General features: G+C 34.5%; 1 protein-coding gene across 3 annotated transcripts in view; it reads left to right on the forward strand.

Moving 5' to 3' along the window:
- The window catches only part of LOC135203568 (coatomer subunit beta'-like), a 160104-nt gene extending 146653 nt beyond the window's left edge, over positions 1 to 13451 (forward strand). For 2 of the 3 annotated variants that reach the window (XM_064233317.1, XM_064233318.1), the window contains 3 exons: positions 6685 to 6900; positions 12361 to 12455; positions 13106 to 13451. In XM_064233317.1, the coding sequence (XP_064089387.1) occupies positions 6685 to 6900; positions 12361 to 12455; positions 13106 to 13144 (350 nt within the window). In that variant the 3' untranslated portion in view covers positions 13145 to 13451. The remainder of the gene's footprint in view (positions 1 to 6684; positions 6901 to 12360; positions 12456 to 13105) is intronic. The other variant, XM_064233319.1, reaches the window with a different exon arrangement.
- The last annotated feature ends 5016 nt before the right edge of the window (positions 13452 to 18467 follow it).

The raw sequence follows: 18467 nt of genomic DNA on the forward strand, positions 1-18467 counted from the left end.
AGCAACTTTCAGAGATCCTTGCAGCCTAATAAATTAGTCCTTCTAACAGTACCAGCAGATGGGTTTTAATCATTAGGTAAGAAGCATCATATTCCAGTTGAAATTTTTTTTTTTCTTAGTGATATAATTATTTCCTCGCACTTTTCCCTAATACCTTATCTTCAATGTGGGAATCAGCTATCATAATAGGTGAGATTCACTTAAAAAAAATTTTTGATTTCAAATTTAAAATTTTTTTAATTTTTAAAAATAAGTTCCTCTCTCAATATGTACCCCCCCCCCCCCCCCCCCCCAACCTTCCCACCTGTGAAAGGAGAGAAAAATGAATGAATGCTTGAATCACCTGAAAGGAGTGTGTCAGTAGACAGGTAAAACTAAACGATCCTATTCATTTTTTAGTTTTTACACTTACAGTTTTCCTGCCTGACATGGGAATTTCAGTTGTCATAGTAGAGAAGCTAGTATATTTAAAAAAATAATTTTATTAAGAATTTCTATTTATAAGGTGGTGAACTTTCATCAGTAATCATTAAATGGAAAAGTCCAACTTCAAGAATCCGGCATTCCCTGGTCTGAGGCGTTTTTTAATTACCTGAGTTTCTCTTTTAAGCTGCTGTGGTCTTGATTTTTAGCTGTGCTGTATTTAGTTAGTATTTAGCTTGACTGTGGGTTTGACAGTAGCTCTACCTTCAAATTGTTACTTTTTCTACGCTATAAAAATTTCCACATCTTTTTTTCCATGCCTAGTTTTAAAGATGTAACACTACAAAAACTTGAATTACCATAAAAGTGTTCCATCTTCTTAACCCTTAGGAGCTGGGATAAAAAAATCAATATGCACCACCCAGACCGGGTAAACTTTGAGTTCGGCCTATATAAGAAAAAACACATCAGTGGACAATTTACAACTCCCTGTGGGGCCTCTTTTACAACACAATTGTAAATTTTTCCAAGTTATACATGTTTTTTCTAAAAAGCACTTTTATTTTTTTTTTTGTAAAATTATAATTACAGCTCACACAATATCAGAACAGATAAGAAATAACATTAGTAACAAATTCTGATTATATTTGTTGTAAAATAATAACGTAAATTTACCGAGAACGAAGATGCAGTAATATTTTTTTATTATACAAGTCTTGTTCCAATATTTCTTTGCAATTTTATTTGCAAAATTACAATTATAATAGACATACTATTATAAAAGATAAGAACTAAAAGCAACAGCAACCCCTTGCTATATATATATATGAGCAAATCTGTAAAAAGACGTCATGTAAGACAGAGATAGTACTTGCTCCCTTGAAGTCATGATCCCAACTAACTCTAATGAGCTGCTCAGTTGATTTTAACCGGTCTGGAAGTTGCCATTAGTGAATTTATGGGCTATAGATGTAATGGCACCTCTTTCCCACTCAATTCCTCCAAATCAATGGTGAGTAACATTGTTATTCACCATGAGTAACAGCGCCTCGTTGGACAAGTGGTTATTCACCATGAGTAACAGCGCCTCGTTGGACAAGTGGTTTATGCGCTCGCCTACCAATTCAGTAGTGCCGAGTTCGATTTCGCGCTCCACCAACATCAAGTCAAAGGAATTTGTTTCGGGTGATTAGAAATTAATTTCTCAATATAATGTGGTTGCTAGGTAAACCAATTGGTTCCTAGCCACGTAAAAATATCTAATCTTTTGGGCCAGCCCTAGGAGAGCTGTTACTCAGCTCAGTGGTCTGGTTAAACTAAGATATGCTTAACTTAACCATGAGTGACTCAGTCGTCCACCCTAAACCTGTTATTGCTACTCAGTGAGCCTGTCCGTCCATTAAGGGTTAATTAGAATTATTTCTTTTTTTATTTGAGCTTATTAGCCACTGAGCTTTAGTCTGCATGATTACCTAAATAAACAAACAAAAAGTTCTTTGTTTTCTTCTTAAGATTGAAAAAGAAACCCACAAAATTACTGTGTATAACATGTTTACTTATAAGTATTTACATTTTATTTTACTCAACACTTGAGTACTTTCAGGCCCTTTCTGTGGCCCATTTTCAAGAGATGTGTACTAGGTTGTCAGCCTGGGTCAAGGCCCCGCAGTCTTCTGGAACTACTACTTGATCTGTCATTTATGTGATGGCTGTTGTGGTTTCCTTTGAGATTTGCTAATCCCCTCTTGTTCGCTCTGATATCCTGAGCTGATGGTCAATGGGATTAACCCTTGTGGTGAGTGAGTGGTCACCAAAAGTCTGTTGGACAGAAAACCCAATCTCCAGGTCAGAAGGGTCAATCTTAGCTTTTTTTAATATCAAAGCTCAGCTTATGGGATCTTATGAGGTAAAACCTTTGTTTCCTTCTAGTACTTTAATCTCTCTGATGAGTGCTTTCCTGCTACTACCCTCCTGTGACTGATTTAATTGCTTTTGTATACAGGCAGTCCCCGGGTTACGACGGGTTCATCTTACGACGTTCCGAGGTTAAGGCACTTTTCAATTATATTCATCAGAAATTATTTCCAGGGTTATGACGCCTACAACGCTCATCTGGCAGATGGAATATGACACCAAAAATGCAAAGTAATCAATATTTGAAGGTTTTTTTGATGTAAAATGCAATAAGAATGCAGTTTATAGAGTTTTCAATGTACCCCAAGCATTAAAAGTAAGGTTTTCTTAGGGTTTTTGACGATGTTCCGGCTTACAATGATTTTCGGTTTATGACGCGTCTCAAGAACGGAACCCCCGTCGTAACCCGGGGACTGCCTACTGTTTTTGAAATCCATCCTATGGTGATTTTCCCAACAATTTTGTGGGTTTTTTTCAGTTACCCAAATAATTAAACTTTTAAGCAACCCTCTTCATTAGAGAGGGATACAGCAAAGAAAGTTATGCCTATTATTTGCAGTGGATTACTTGATTACAAGGTTTTTTTCATTAGAAATAAAAATCTTAAACATATGAGAGGACCGTGGCTATAAGCAATACGTACTAAAATTTTTGTAGCCACATGATTGACTGTAGTTTACTTTTCTTGCCCCAGTATTCACCCCTTATTCAAGAAAAATTCTTATGGTCAATCATGTTAGAATAAAAGAAGGCCCTCTTATTAATAAACAAAGTACAATTAAAGCAATTTTTGTCCATTGCCATTTATTTCAGAGAATGGCTTTTTATGAAGTGCAATCTCAGAAAACCATTACTGCTTCCTTTGGAGTAATACAAAGTCAGCATGAAGTTGGAGAAAATGTTTGGCATAGTTCTTTTTTATCAGTTACATTAAAACTTTTTAACCTTTTATGCTGTAAGATTTGAAATTGGGCTCTCTCTCTCTCTCTCTCTCTCTCTCTCTCTCTCTCTCTCTCTCTCTCTCTCTCTCTCTCTCTCTCTCTCTCTCTCTCTTTTTTAATATCAGACAACAGACATTATGTGATTTGTAGGTGCTTTTGTTTTGTTGTGTATGTTAGCTAGTAAATAGTTATCTTGATTTCAAAGTTAGTGAAAATAGTTTTTCATATTGGGTTTGCTTCATTTTTCCTGATGTTGATAATTTTATCATTTTTATAGTGTAGGACTAGGCATACCCACAGTGTTTTAACAGCATCTCTTGCAATATTGTTGCATTAATCCACAATGAATGAGGGAAGGTATTGTATATTTCATTAAAATGAGAGATCTATAAAATTACAATTTAGAGTATTAGAGGTTAATACACTTCCTCAGATAAACGTCTCTGAAGTAACCTTAGTAAGGGTTTTTTTATTAGTGCTTATTTCATTATTGGCTGCGTTAATTAGAACTAGCATTTAAACTTATTTTAGATATTGTAGGAGTTGCCAGCAGCAAATTACTCCAGCTCAGGTTTGCTGTATTGTAAGATGGATGCTTTATTGGTCTTATTAAACCACTTAATTATATGACTTCATGCAAGGTGTGTGTTATCAGTGCTGTGAATACCTTAATTTGGATTGTTGGGAAGTAAAAATATCAGACAAATCCCTTAAAGAAGTTTTGTAAGAATGAAATTTTGTAAGAATTGACATTTTTCAGGTTTCCACTTAAGTTTTAAAAAGGTGTGTTTTAGTTGATAACACTAAGTGAATGGAGTCAATATAAATTTAAGCCTTACATTCCATGTGGTAAGGTCATTACTCTTTGGAAAGAGATTAAATAATTTGCTTTTATCGTTTCAGTCAAAAAAATTGATCTGTGTGATGTCAGATGTATAATATATACTAAAGTTCTTAAAATGAGACAGGTTAAGATTAACTCTGCAAGAAAAAAATTAAAGCAATAGAATAGTGCAAATAACTTTTATAAACAGTATGTCAAGTATTGCAGGACTTAAGAACTGGGTGAGTTGACAGGGACATGGTTTAGGGGTCTTGGTGATAGACTTGATTAGCTAACAGTTCTTAATTTATTGGCAACTCTCGTGATGAAAGTTGGTTAGATATCACATTGTGAAGCAAGGATAGTGTTCAGTTTGAAATATTCATTTTGATGTGTTAAGAGTTTGATACCTGGGACCCAAAAGGCTATAAAGAACCCTAATTACTGACATGCAAATTCTTATATCCCCGTAGTTTTATTTTATTGGAAGAGCCATTATTATAGCCAAGGAGTTTAACCAGACCACTGAATATAAATATATCAACTTCATAAGGCTGAGAGTTCAGACTTTGATGTACTAATTAGTGGAGCATGGAAGTAAAGTGCAAATGAATTATGGAGAGAATTAGTCTGTGGAATGTATTTCTGATGTTATTAAGGGTAAAATGTTATGAAACTGTTCTTGGTGTGAGCCGTTTCTTACAGTAATAACTTGTTTGGGATTCAGTTCATGTACCTTTGATTATTGAGGTGCAAAAAAGCCAGGCTAAGAGCTGAGAGACTTGAAGAAATGATAGTGAAAGGCAATTAATTACATGACAAGATATTTTGAGAATGGGAGGGTTTTTGTAGATAACTTGAATAGCACTGATCACAGAGTAGCACATTATGAGTAAGAGTTGAATAACTTAGTTATTAGTGAATAAGAGATTTGCAGATATTTTTTTATGAGTGGACCCCGTTCATAGGAAGAGGGAGGTGTGGGATGAGTGAAGGGTAACTGTCAGTAGTGATCAGAAGATATTTCTTTTAAAACGATCACTGAAGAGTGAGAGAGTGATGGTGCTGTTATTTATTATGAGCAGTTGTTGAAAAGGAGAGTTGTCATATTGGCAGTAGTAAATTGGAGGGGTGGTAAACATCATATTGTGGTGGTTGAGCAGAATTTTTAGAGAAATTTAATGTAGTATTAAATTTGCCAGATTTTCCAGCTTAATTACTTATTAAATTAAACTTTATATTATAGTATGATTTCAAATCTTTGGTCAAGGATCCTTGTCAAGAGCTTTGCAACTTAAAGATAGGTGGGTATTATTTGCAATTGCAGAATTGTTTGTAAAATTATTACTATTTGGGATAAATCTTACTTATAGTTAAAGATAGCGTGTATCTCTTAGCCGATATGTTGGGTGATACTAGAAGCATGCATCTTTTAACGTAGGTAACTACGTAAAAAAGATAATTATTTTGAAAATATATAATAAGTAAAAAAAGTTAGAAGTACTACAAAGCTAGGTAAGAAGATTAAGCTTATGTTGAGGTCAGATTGTTGAAGGGTAATTGAATGAATTTGGTATTAGGATTAAGGTGATTTGCTGATTTTGGTGTACATTTCAAGGCAATTACAAATGAAGTTAAAGTGTTGCTGGAATTAGTTATGAATCATTACATGACACTGTTTTTTTAATATCAGAATTATAAGTTGATAGCATTACTTTTTTTCATATAACTCAAGATACTGTATAGCAAAAACCAAGCAAAACTAGAACTATTAGGACAGGAGAAAACTAGTTGAGTAGAAAAATAGCAAAGCAATGCAAAAGTTTGATTTAATAATGTAGAAGGCAAAAATTTTTTTTGAGTAATAGGCACAAGTAGAAAATATTAAAGTTGACAGATATATCATATGTATTATGTGTATCATGAGATCTGGTATTATTTGAGTCACTTCATTACATTCATATTCAGATTTTCAGCCTGTACTTTAACATTGCTTCAGTATATCCCCCGTATTTTCTCATTCTACAGTTAATGGTTTATTCAGGTAATATATGCTGCGGATGGTGTGTGTAGTCTTACATTTTTGTCAGGTATGGTTAGAATCATTGTTTTAGTAGGCTCTACTAATTCTGTTGGGGAAAAAAAACACCTTTTTGCAACCTGTTTATATAAGATTGTTGGAGGATAAGAATGATATTCAATATTTTGAAAGTGAGAGGTTCAATATAAATGGAATGATGCATGCAATGGAATTTGCACTATGTTAGATAAATATTACAGGTAGATATCTTTGACTTATTTTAGGGCAATATGGATAGGTGTCCTCAGATATAGCTTTGTCTTAACAGATGTTATTTTTTAAAGGTTTTTATTTGAATACTTGGATATCTGTTTTTTTAGTGTTTGTTGCTTCATTTGTTCGTTACAGAAGAGAACTCAAAAGCTTGTAAGGTTGGGTGCTTTCTCTCTTTAGATGTTGGGTTCACATTTACAAATGAGTTATTAACGTTGAATACTGGTGACATATTCAGGTAATTTAATAATTTGTAGATGTATTACTGATAATATTTATCCTGTTTGTAGATCCCCAAGATCAGTTTTTGGACTGTTTTGAAGATGTTTCCCTTGAATTCCACTTGGAGAAGAAAAGTCACGACTCTCCCCCAATAGGGACCCCCTTAGTTGACATTAGTGAAACAAAGGAACTAGTTACTCCAGGTTTAGTCAAGAACTTATCATCATTCGCACATTGCCCAGCTGAACCTTCTTCAGGATTTAAAAAAGATACAGCTCATGATGGTAAAATGATCTCAGAGCTTGACTTCCCTTCTGAGGAACCTGGCATTGCTGCTCGCAAATCAGAAACAGTTTCTGCACAGTTTGATGCTGTGACTTTTATTCCTAACATGGCCCCATTTGGATGTGAACCACCACTTATGGGATTAGTTGCACAACCAGCTAAAGCATTTTCTACTCAATATAACCTCGCAGTTGATTTAAAAACGGACTTAGTACCTCCTGAATTAGCTGTTGACTCAAGAGAAACTGCTGCATCTCTTCTTGAATTAGCTGATAGTCCCTCAGAATTAGCTGGGCCTGTCCTTGAGCCTTCAACCAACTCATTTTTAGGTGCTGGAAAGCCTCTTTTGGAACTTGATTCTATATCATCATGGCATCATTTTGAGCACTGTTCCACTGATCTTAAGAGAGATACCCCAAAAGACCAACGCAAACCTATTATAGGTAAAGTTCAGTGTCGGTTACCAAATGAGGAATGACATAGATTTGGTGGTTATGGTGTGCATTACTTGTGCATCTACCCAAAATGGCTTTTATGCAAGTCCTCATAAAAGTTTAGATGACACCCTCAATTAATTTTTAAATACTAATGCCATATTTTGTTTTAAAAAAAGAGAGAGCCCTTTCCTTTAATGCCATATTTTGTTTTAAAAAAAGAGAGAGCCCTTTCCTTTACAGACTGTTTACTTTACTAAGAGATTAATAACCAATTTGGAATCATAACAGACATTATTCATGTCATTTTTTTTAGTTTGTGGGGAAAGGGTGAGAGTTATCTGTATGACATTTTTTCCTATTTACTTTTTTTTTGACAATTTCCCATAACTTTTTCGTGAGTTGTCTGGGAACCCCTTTTATTATGTGTTTATATTTGCTTATATTTTGATTTATGTACATAATTCCTTTCAGTTTTGCTCATTCATAAATATAGGTTATTTCTTTAATTTTTTTTGTTTTGGACAATTTACAAATACATGATAGTAAATTTTTATCTTATTTTGGATAATTTACAAATACAGGATATTTCTTTTATTTTGCAATGAGACAATCTGAAGTGCAGTGTATATTATTGATGAGGTTAGACCAAGTTAGAATGAATGAGTTGAGGCAGAACTTACAGGACCCAGCTTGTTTTTCATCTGTATTTAACACACACCTGCTTGAAGCATTTTATTTTAGAAACATTTTATGGAAGTATTTATGTGTATCTGCCTCCCCAGTATTTATGTTACTAGACTTTTTGCTATTTTATGATTTTAATTTTGCTTTCTAGATTGTCGCTCCCAACATAATTTTCACAACATTTCTGTATTTTTCTTTCGCTTTGTTCTTAGGTATAATATTTATGGATGGTCACAAAGAAAAATTCCACTCTGAATTTCTTGCTGACCTTTTAACATTTTGTTTGTCTTTGGCATTTTCGTTATGCTTTTTGTATTAGCCGTGCCTACTAATTTACTAATGTTCTCTTCCCAGCTCAGGACTAAGAATTTTTCGTGGAAACCAAAGATAGCCTTTTAACTTGTATAACTAACAATATTTTTTAGATTGTCCCTGAAATTTGTTTAAATTTTATTTTTGGCAGAAGTTCACCTTGGCCTCTTAGGTTAGCCATTTTCTTTCTTGTAGTTCATGAGTGTTATTTTTTATATCACAAACTCCTTCATAATTATGGCAATTTTTTTTGTGAGGTATTTGAAAATGAGTGAACATCAAGTTTGAAGGGTTTATGAAATGTTTGGTTTTTTGAGAGTTATTACGATCATTTCAAATTTCAAACTGATGATAATTTCTTGTAAATCTTTTCTTCTGTTTATTTAGATGTTTTTATTTTGATCCCTGCTTATGTTAAGAAGTCAGGTTTAGATTATCAATTACTGTTATTGTTAGGCTCTTCCCTTTAGCAATGATTATCATAAGTGCCAAAACAATTGTATTTGTATTATTAGATACATCTTTAATTGTTTTCCTTCTGTTTTCCATGATCATTGTCAGTGACAGGTTTTACTGTAGCAATATTCCATGTAGCTTAGTTTCAAAACCAGGAGTTTCTCATATAGTTCATATATTTTTATAGGGTGAAAAGAAACGCTCAGAGTAGAAAAATAAGAGTTCATATGCAGTTGTGTTTATAATAAATAAGACTAGGGTGGTTTTTTATATTATCAGAAAATCTTGATAGCTTATTAGAGTTTAAGGGTTGTTTTTTTTTATATTCACCTTGATTACAGTGTTTTAGCAGTGATATTGCTGTTGTTTGTTGTAATTGGTTTGTGACTTAACAGGTGGTGGTTATTGCATGTATGTGTGTGAGGGTGGTAGATACTTAATTATACCCATTTATACCCATGATGCTGAAGTTGTCAAGTTTCTTTTCAAAATATAGTGAAAACTGAAATTATTCCCATTATAATCAAAGGAATTTTTTTCTCATTTTAAATTTTTTCCAAATGTAATGGACCTGCAAGTATGATTTACTGTTTTTTACCAATTTTATCCCCTTCTGATTGTTAAGGCAGAATTCCATCCTTCAGTTTTCTCAGCCTCTGAGGCTCAGGTGGCTCATAATAATATATGTAGAATAAGTTAAAACTTAAAATTTCAATAACAAATATTGTGTATGAGACTTCCTATGTATGACAAACACAGCTTGTCTTGAAAGGATCGTTTGGAATGAATATTTAGTTTACCAAAATTTCTTATGAGTTCTAAGAGATAAATGTAAGGTACAGTTGATATAGATAAAATGCTGAGTGGCTCAAATTGGAACTGATTAATGTACCTTGAGATAAGATCTTCAAGAAGAAACTCTAAACAATTAACAATTTGGTCATGTTGTCTGTACTAAGAATTGAGTACTGTTTTCCTGATAACTTATGCGAACATGAATGTACATTTCATGAATAAATATAGGTTATGTTGAAGTTACAGTGTAGTACGATTGCATTGAGAGTCCGATTTTTAGATGGAAATGAAAATTTGGTTTGCATTGGCCTGAGCATATATATTCTAAAATTTCCAGATCATTTTTACCTCATGGAATAGAAATTTTGTTATATTGATTCCTGATTCTCTGTTATTACCCATAATTTTTGGCAAATTTTACCAAATGTTTGAATGCAAACTCAGCATCATGGTCCCTGATTTTCACATTAGTGGTAGCACTAATTTTTTTTGCAAATTTTACCTTCTTGTTTTCTCAGCTTGATGAACATTTAGTTAGTGTTTAATTGATATTATTTTTCTTGTAGAACTATTCATATTGTGAAAGTTTCCTTAACAGTTAGTGGTTTAGGAGGGGTGGACTTCTAGAAAGTTAATTTTATCTGGTGGTAGTTAATTTTGAAAGTTAATGTAATGGTTTTAATGGTTCAATAAAATACCTTGTCATTCTTTTGCAGTGTAAGAATATTCTTAGTTTATTTAAAGAATAATCTTTGATCAATTGAAAGAGCTTATATGAGGGAACTCAGTTCAAAGACTAATCTTTGAACATTTGAAACATTATGAGGGAATCCATTTCAGTACTATGAATTAAAAAGGTTGGGTGAAACCAACCTGGTGGGTATCAACATCTCATCCTCTTTGAGAGATTAGGTTGAATTAGTAGTTGCCATCCATTTTTCCATTGACCTGACAGAAAATAATTTGAGTAATAAGAAGCCTTTTATCACAGTTCAGAAAGTTAATAAAGCCAGTTGTTAATTATTTTCAACAGGTTGCAATTCTTGCGAGAGTTCAACTGCTTTCAAATAAACTAGCCTGTAGATCACCTATATACCACTGAGAGTAATAAGCATAAATACATATACTATACACTTTGTAATAGGGTTTTATTTGTCGAGTTTGTTCCCATAATCAGTTCAATTCAGTTTGTTGGAATGAAGATGTTATGCTTTGTTTTCTGAGTAATTTTTGCTTTTTATTTTGTCCAGAGATTTTCAATATTTTATAAATGGCTTATTATCCCAGAATAGTTGAATTTTTGGGAAAGGATTTTGATTTTTTTAGTGCTTGAAGTAATTTTTTTATTTTAATTTTTCTTTTTTTCTTGTACTATTCAGTAGTTATGTATAATTGAATGAAATGACTGGCAGAGCATTTGCTGAAATAATTTTGTCTAGGACTAATAGGTAAAGGGTGAGGATGAAACCAGAATATTATAGAATAAAAGATTAACTGGAATTAATCATTAGTTGGTTCTAACCGGGATGTGTTACTAATAGTTATCTCCTTTAGGTTTTTTGATGTTTATTTATAGAGAAAGAATAGATCATGTATTCCAACGAGGCATTATAGGTTTTTTGCAGGTTTTTGTTCCACTGAAATACGATCAGTTCATAAAGACAATCTCTTTTGTGCCATGCATTTGTGAATTGTTGAGGTATTTACGTATTTTTGGGGGCTGTTTAAATGAAGTCCATTTACCCTTCTGTGGGAATGAAAATTGAATGGTGTAAGATATCATTTGCAGGTTGTTTTAATACTTCTTAGCCCTCAAATGTGTGCATCTGCATTTTCTTTAACCAATTGGGTGTCTATACATTCATACAGGTTTAAGTATTCTTTATAACAGTTTACATGTTAAGTTAATTAACTCTTCAAAAATTAAGACTGTTACAACTGTAACAGTACAAGGATGCTTTGCAGTGCATCTTTGGCCCTCAGCTATGTTACTGTTTGCATTTTACTATTTTATCTGTTCAGTTGGTAATTACTTATTTTATGTCAAACATCTTTAACACACTGCCTTACTTCAGTGTTTGTCTCAGCTCATATATTAAAAAAATTGGCCTTTATAAACAGAAGGAGTTTGGTTGCCTTCGTTAATTAACATTACGTATTAAATTCAGTTGTATATTTTTTAGGAAATTAAACTCCTCTCAAGGTAATGTTATTTTATGAGACTGCCACATCATATATTTATAGGGACAGTTTAAAGTTTGTATAAAATTGTAGTCTTGCTCTTGGCCAAAGGGACAATGCAATGGATCTAATATATATGGCTTGAATATTTTGAACAATGCGCAGTATTTTCAGTAACCTTTTGTTGTGACCCAACAGTGGGAGAACCAGTTCTGTCTTGGTGTTAAGATGCAATTTCCTCACAGTTTGTCATGCATTTCAGCTCATAGTTAAGGAATTTCACAGTTCACAAATGCTTGGTTTTAGGTACTTTTTAATATTTTTATCTAGCTATTGCATTTAGTGATGCTTTTAATATTGCCTGGAACAAAAGCTAGGATGCAGTAGTCACTGTATTCTTTGTATACACTTCGGTAGTGTGTTGAAGTACAGTTTATGTAATACATACTTTGAATTATCAGTTGGATATATTTTTCACAGACTTATATGTTACTTCAGCAAGTATAGTTCTTTTTGGTAAATTATAGGAACTTTAGGTGTTAGGTTACTTAAACGTTTATAGACTTTTAAAATTGAAATGATCGGTCCACACAGGTAGCGGAAGACCAACTATAGATCAAGCACAGCTGGAAAGAGAATTGGAGTTAGACCTGGAAAATGTTCGAATTGATGAAAATATTGATCCTAACGTAAGTACTTTATGACATATTACATTCTCATTTGCATCATATAAATGTTTAGACAAGTAGTGATGCATGTGTAGGTCTATCCAATGCTATATACAGGCATAATGTAGTTTTATGTGTAAAGAGATGTGTATCATCTTGCCAGGCCCTCTGTTTTGGAGCTAGTGGCAAGTAATTTGCAAAGCTGCAAAAAAATGTTCTTACAATTTGTATGGTGATTTTTATTGGGAGGGAAGCAAATGTTAGTCAGTTTTAACATTTTTTCAACCATGGGGTTACAGATGTAATGTCATTATTGGTAAGTATTTGAGGGTTCTTTCCTTTTTTTGTATATTACTTTTGTGTCCTGCGATATGTTTCCCCAAGGAATACGTTCCATGATTCCATCTGTATAGCTTCATGCCACTGCTTGATATATTTTCCTTAAATTTATTGCAGTGAAATTGTAGGCTGGTGATTAATGTTATATTTATAGTTACTTAATATATTTCTAAAGTTATATTTTTTTGAGTCTTATTGTTAGGATTTGTAAAGTTTTAACAAAAATCATGAAAGTACAGAGAAGTTGTCTTAACCTCATTATTGTCAAACAATCTAGTTTTTAGCATAATTTTTGCAGTAATGGTAGTGAACTTTAATTAATCTCTTTTCAGGATGTGAATATGGATGAGGAGGACTTGTTGGCTGATTAACATGGCGTCTTGATGGGCATGAAGAAAAGATTTTGTTTTATTTAATGTTGTGTAAATAGCCTATTCTGATTCAGATTTTATTTGTTATACATATTTTATATGGTACGGCAAGACAGGAAAGGTTGAGAACCTACAGTAAGTTTTTTGTCCTTATATTAAGAGTTTTAGAAAAATAGTTGCAATTTTCCTGTGTGGGATAATTGTTCCATTCAATACAAGGAACACCAGCCATTGCTATCAAATGTTAGGTTAGGTCCATTCCAATATTTAATTTTTTATATGTAAGAAAAATAAACATTAACAGCTGGTAGCTATTTCATTCCTGTGATTTTTATGATGTTTCAACAGAAAAAACTACTACAAGTTGGATGGAATTTGGTTGATTTCTTCAATTCCAGATGATGATTCTGACTTTGTTGATGGTTGTAACCTTTATGACAAAGTAATAGTAGATGAATCAGATAATTCTTACTACAGTTTAAAAAAAATTTAAGGAAAATTAAGTTATTTGAGGCAATCAGTTGAAGGAAGTTATGAGAAACTAACAATTTCTGGTTGAACAACATTCCACTGATAAAGGCAACAGGCAGGTTTAACTTGTATACAAACCATTGTTTTACCATATTCCTTACTGAAGGCACCATTTGGGAACAAAGATGGTACAAAAAACTTTTTTGTTTGTTTGTAGAGTGAAATCTTAGGAACCAGCCAACCTAAGCAATATGCTGGCATGATGCCAACTTAATCTAAACAACAGAGGCGATCTCGGAAGTGTATCTTTTTAAGTTTTGTGTAGAATTTCTCATGTTCTGCTTCTGTAGTGACCTGGCTCATATTCTATATGGAAAAATTACACATGTAACCATAACTGATGTTTAGAACTCCCGGTTTAAGTAGGCTTTGTGGATCCTTGGAAGGCTGCAGGCAGTTTCAGAAGTGTCTGGCAAAGCATCAGAAAGAACCTTCAGTACCTTTTGTTATATTTTTACCCTTATCAACTTCCTGATATCCTCTTCTCTCTATACGCACTTCACGTAGAGAAGTTCAGAATTGGGAGGGGTAGTTTGGACTGTTGATATGCAGTGAAGCCATCAAGCCATGGGCATTTGCAGTTTCAACAAGATTATTCATATTACTCTCTTTTCAATGAGTCATTCAGTTTGGTCCTGATGGCCTTTTAGAAGGGCAAAGGATATTTTCTGTCCTCACGTAGGACACTTCCTTCCACATCCCGGTATACCTTCAGTCAAGAAAAGTATTCTTCAGTTTGTTGGAGCTTCTAGCAGGAATGATTCATGTGCTTGGTCTCAGAGTAGTTCTTTCATTTTTGGACGACTGGTTTGTTTTCGCCAGTTTGTTTCTGATGACCTTAGGGGGGAAGAACTATGTTTTATGTCTAACACCAGATCTGTATATTTTGTTCAATGTTGATTAATCTATACATTTCCAGTCCAGTCAATTATTTATCTGGGGATGAAGGTTAGCTCTCTTTTTGGGGGCTTTTCCCAACAGATAGATGGATAGACAATTTTCTACCACTTTGAGAACTGTTAATGGGTTGGACCTCAAGAACCTTTACGCTGTCCTCAGATGTCTTGTCTTGTAGGTAAACGGGGGGCAGCATTCTTAGAAACATTTGATGTCAGGGAGTTTGAAGGTAAATACACTACTGCTTTTGGCATTTTGAAATGGTCTTAGGCACACAGAACATCTAGTCAGACACATTACGATTGTAGGTCTTTTCCGACAATTCAGCCTCAGTGGCGTGGTTGTTATGGTGTTTGCGTCCCACCTCGGTGGTCGCGAGTTCGATTCTCGGCCATTCCATTGAGGAGTGAGAGATGTGTATTTCTGGTGATAGAAGTTCACTCTCGACGTGGTTCAGAAGTCACATAAAGCCGTTGGTCTCGTTGCTGAATAACCACTGGTTCCATGCAATGTAAAAACTCCATAAAAAAAAAATCAACCTCTCGATTCTTGCGTAGGATGACAAGGAGAGAGAGAGATCAAGAGATTTGTTTAGGCTAGCATATAAACTTACTTCTCCTTTGGAAAGCCCAGCAACATTATTCCTTTACCTTGTTTTGTCTTAGGGAAAAACATTGTTATTGAAGACCAACTCGGCAGAGAAGGGCAAGGTCTTCTGTCAGATAGTCTTCTCTTCCTCAGGAATACCAGAAGTTGTGGAACCTCTGGGGAGATCCAGATACCAATTTGCCCACACTACTGCCCAAAACATTACTCTCCCAGTTTGTTGCCCTCCATGCCAGGATTCTCAGGCATGGGCAGTTGATGCCTTCCTGCAAGAATGGTTGAATCCAGACCTTTTATGCTTTTCCTCTGTTTGGTGTTTTGAGGAAATACTAAAGTTGTGAGTTTTCAGAGCACAAGGATGATATTGATAGCTCGTTGGTGGCCCCCAAAAGGGAATGGTTCCCCTAACTTCCTTTCCTGGCAGTAAAAGTTCCACGTTTTCTTCCATTCAGGAAAGATCTTTTCAGTCTTGCGATAATTCCATGAAACCTCCACATGCCTCATATGACCCCATGGGTATTATTGTCTGTTGCAAGCTAAGGGTTTAAGTTTTGCCAGTATCTCAGGTATACAAAGCAGTTTTCTGTCACAGCAATCAAAGGATACCGTTTTATATAACATTCAGTTCTGCATCGTGCTGACTGGAGTATGCTCTTGATTCAAAGTTTGAAGAGGTTTACCCCTATCCTGGTTTGCAATGAAATTTAGACATCTTCCAGATTTTAAAATAACCTCAGTTTGAGCCTCACTCAAGAATAAGGTGACCAGATTTCCAAGACAAAATCCAGGGACATTTTTGGTTCAGAGGCGTAAAAACCTCCAAACGCAATGTGTTTTTGTTATTGAAAAACTAAAATGGGAACACTGCCTTTACCATTCATAAAGCAGCATTCAAAAGTTTCTCTAACCCTATTTATCCTAGATTGCAAAGGAATTGAATAAAAATTCAATTGATTAATAATTTAGTTCTTTTCTCTGATCAAAGTAGCTGAGATCAAGAGCATCCATAAAATCAGCTGCAAAAAAGTAGGTATCAGTCAGACACTTCACTCAAACTAAGTAAAGGGCTGCCATGTAGGCTAATTACTTGTTCAAGATGGATAGGCCTCTGTTAGGTTAATGTTTTGTTATTCTAGTTCCCTATTTGATCAGAACCCAAGACACTGATGCTACTTTGTGCTTTAGATTTAGCATAAAATGTGGTGAAAACTAGCCGCTCTGTACAAACATGACAAACTTACCAAACAGAAAATTTACTACTTGCCTGCTTATCAATATCCTTCCTATCAACTGTAAATTGGTGCTAATCTGAACTGGTCTACACGGCTGCCGTCACTAAGTGGTATCTCATTTACTGTTATTTATGCTTTTTCCGGGGCCTATACACCTTGAATTTCTTATATTGAATCTAAATCAAGGTAGGCTATAATTTAATGACTACTTACCAATGATTGAACAATATTAGAATTGTCTACAGGTGAAACACTGCTGGATGGCAGAGAGTGGTGCTGGCTGGTTGCTGGTGGGAAGGCAAGAGGGGAGTCAGGGATGTACATGAAGACACTGACGATGGTTTGGGGTTTATGATCTTGGGAGGTAATCTCGCAAATTATGCCATGTAACGCTGTTTATCGTTTCCTTATAATCACTGTACACTGTGCAGTGCAAGTAGTACCTTCTGCTACTATGTATGTATATTTTGGTCGTCTTTTTTTTTTTTTTTTTTTTTTTTTTTTTTTTTTTTCTTCTTCTTCTTGATCTTGCATTACAATTTTGTATCTTTCAGTCAGTTAAAACCAGGGACAGTAGTAGCTGGGGACAGGTCACTGAAAATGGGGACTGGTCTGGTCACCCTACTGAAGAACTTTGTTGACACCTTTCTTTTAGCTCTTGTTGCAGCAGTGTGTGCTAGTGAGCGTCACACCCTTTCTTGCACATGGGCTTTGTTCTAGTGGCAACCTGTCACTTTCATTGCTTAGAAGAAAAGATATAGAAGGGAAAGCCCTTCTCAGATTTGTGACAGTGCCTAATTTAACAGCTTTGATAGGCTCTGCTGAAGTGGCTCTATTATGACCAGTTAGAACTTTCAAGGATATATATTAGTAGTTAGCTTCGAGCCCTTTGTTCTAGTGGCAGTCTGTCTTTTCTTTCATTACTCACAAAAAAAGATTAGAAATGAAAGCCTTTCCCAGATTTGTGATAGTGATTCCCTTGGTCCAAGAATGCATAACTCAGTGCACACAGGGTTGACTCCTGAGCTTTTAATGTTTTTAAGATATTTCTCATAGCTTCTGTACCCTTAACCATGTCTTAGTTTCCTTAGAAAAATCTTTTGCTAGGAGATTCCATTATGCTTGCTTTTCTTTTGTTTATCAAGAGTCCAATGAATATCACTGATGAAGCATGTTTCAATGATGCAGGCATTTTTTCTCTTTTGTTCAGTATCTAAAGAAGACATTTGATTTGGAGGTATTTTATTCACATTGCACTATTCGCAGATTTCCTTTTATTTTTATAATGTGGAGTACACAACTAAAAATTGTACTGTTGCAAAACCCATAAATAAACATCATATCTACATATTCCACATTACTGGAACAGTAAGACATTGTCTAGTTTCTTGCTCTCAAAATGAATTGGGAATTTGACACTTGTAACACAGACAAGCTCAATCATCTTGGCGGAAAAGCGAGACTGCTCAGAGTAACAAGTGAACTGATTAAGCTCCATCCCCATACCCCTGACTACTACTGCTAATAATAATAATTAGTATTCTTTATTTCACCTCGGGGCATATATAAAGTAGAGATAATACAATACTCACAATCTAGGTACACAAGATTGTTGGAGGGGCACAGAAACCTGTGGAACACTCCAGTGTTTTATTGTGTCTTGTCAGTACAGGGGTGTGACTGCTGCAAGTGAACCGCAGACATGCGGGCAACATTGGCACCAATTGCACTGCCTTCTTGGCAACAGACATAATGTGCATTCAGCCATCTAACATCCACCCCACCCTAGATTGTGGCATGGCAGAGTGGCACAATATGAAATGGAAAAAATAACAGTGATGGCAAGAAGCAAATATATATATATATATATATATATATATATATATATATATATATATATATATATATATATAATATATATATATATATACAGTGGTCCCCCCGTATTCGCGGGGGATGCGTACCAGACCCGCCTGTGAATAGTTAAAACCTGCGAATGTTTGGAACCCCTATAAAATGCTAAAAACAGCCTATTTTGTTAGTTAAAACTCAAGAAA

This window comes from Macrobrachium nipponense, chromosome 36 (assembly GCF_015104395.2).
Source record: "Macrobrachium nipponense isolate FS-2020 chromosome 36, ASM1510439v2, whole genome shotgun sequence".
In the NCBI taxonomy this organism is placed as follows: Eukaryota; Metazoa; Arthropoda; class Malacostraca; order Decapoda; family Palaemonidae; genus Macrobrachium; species Macrobrachium nipponense.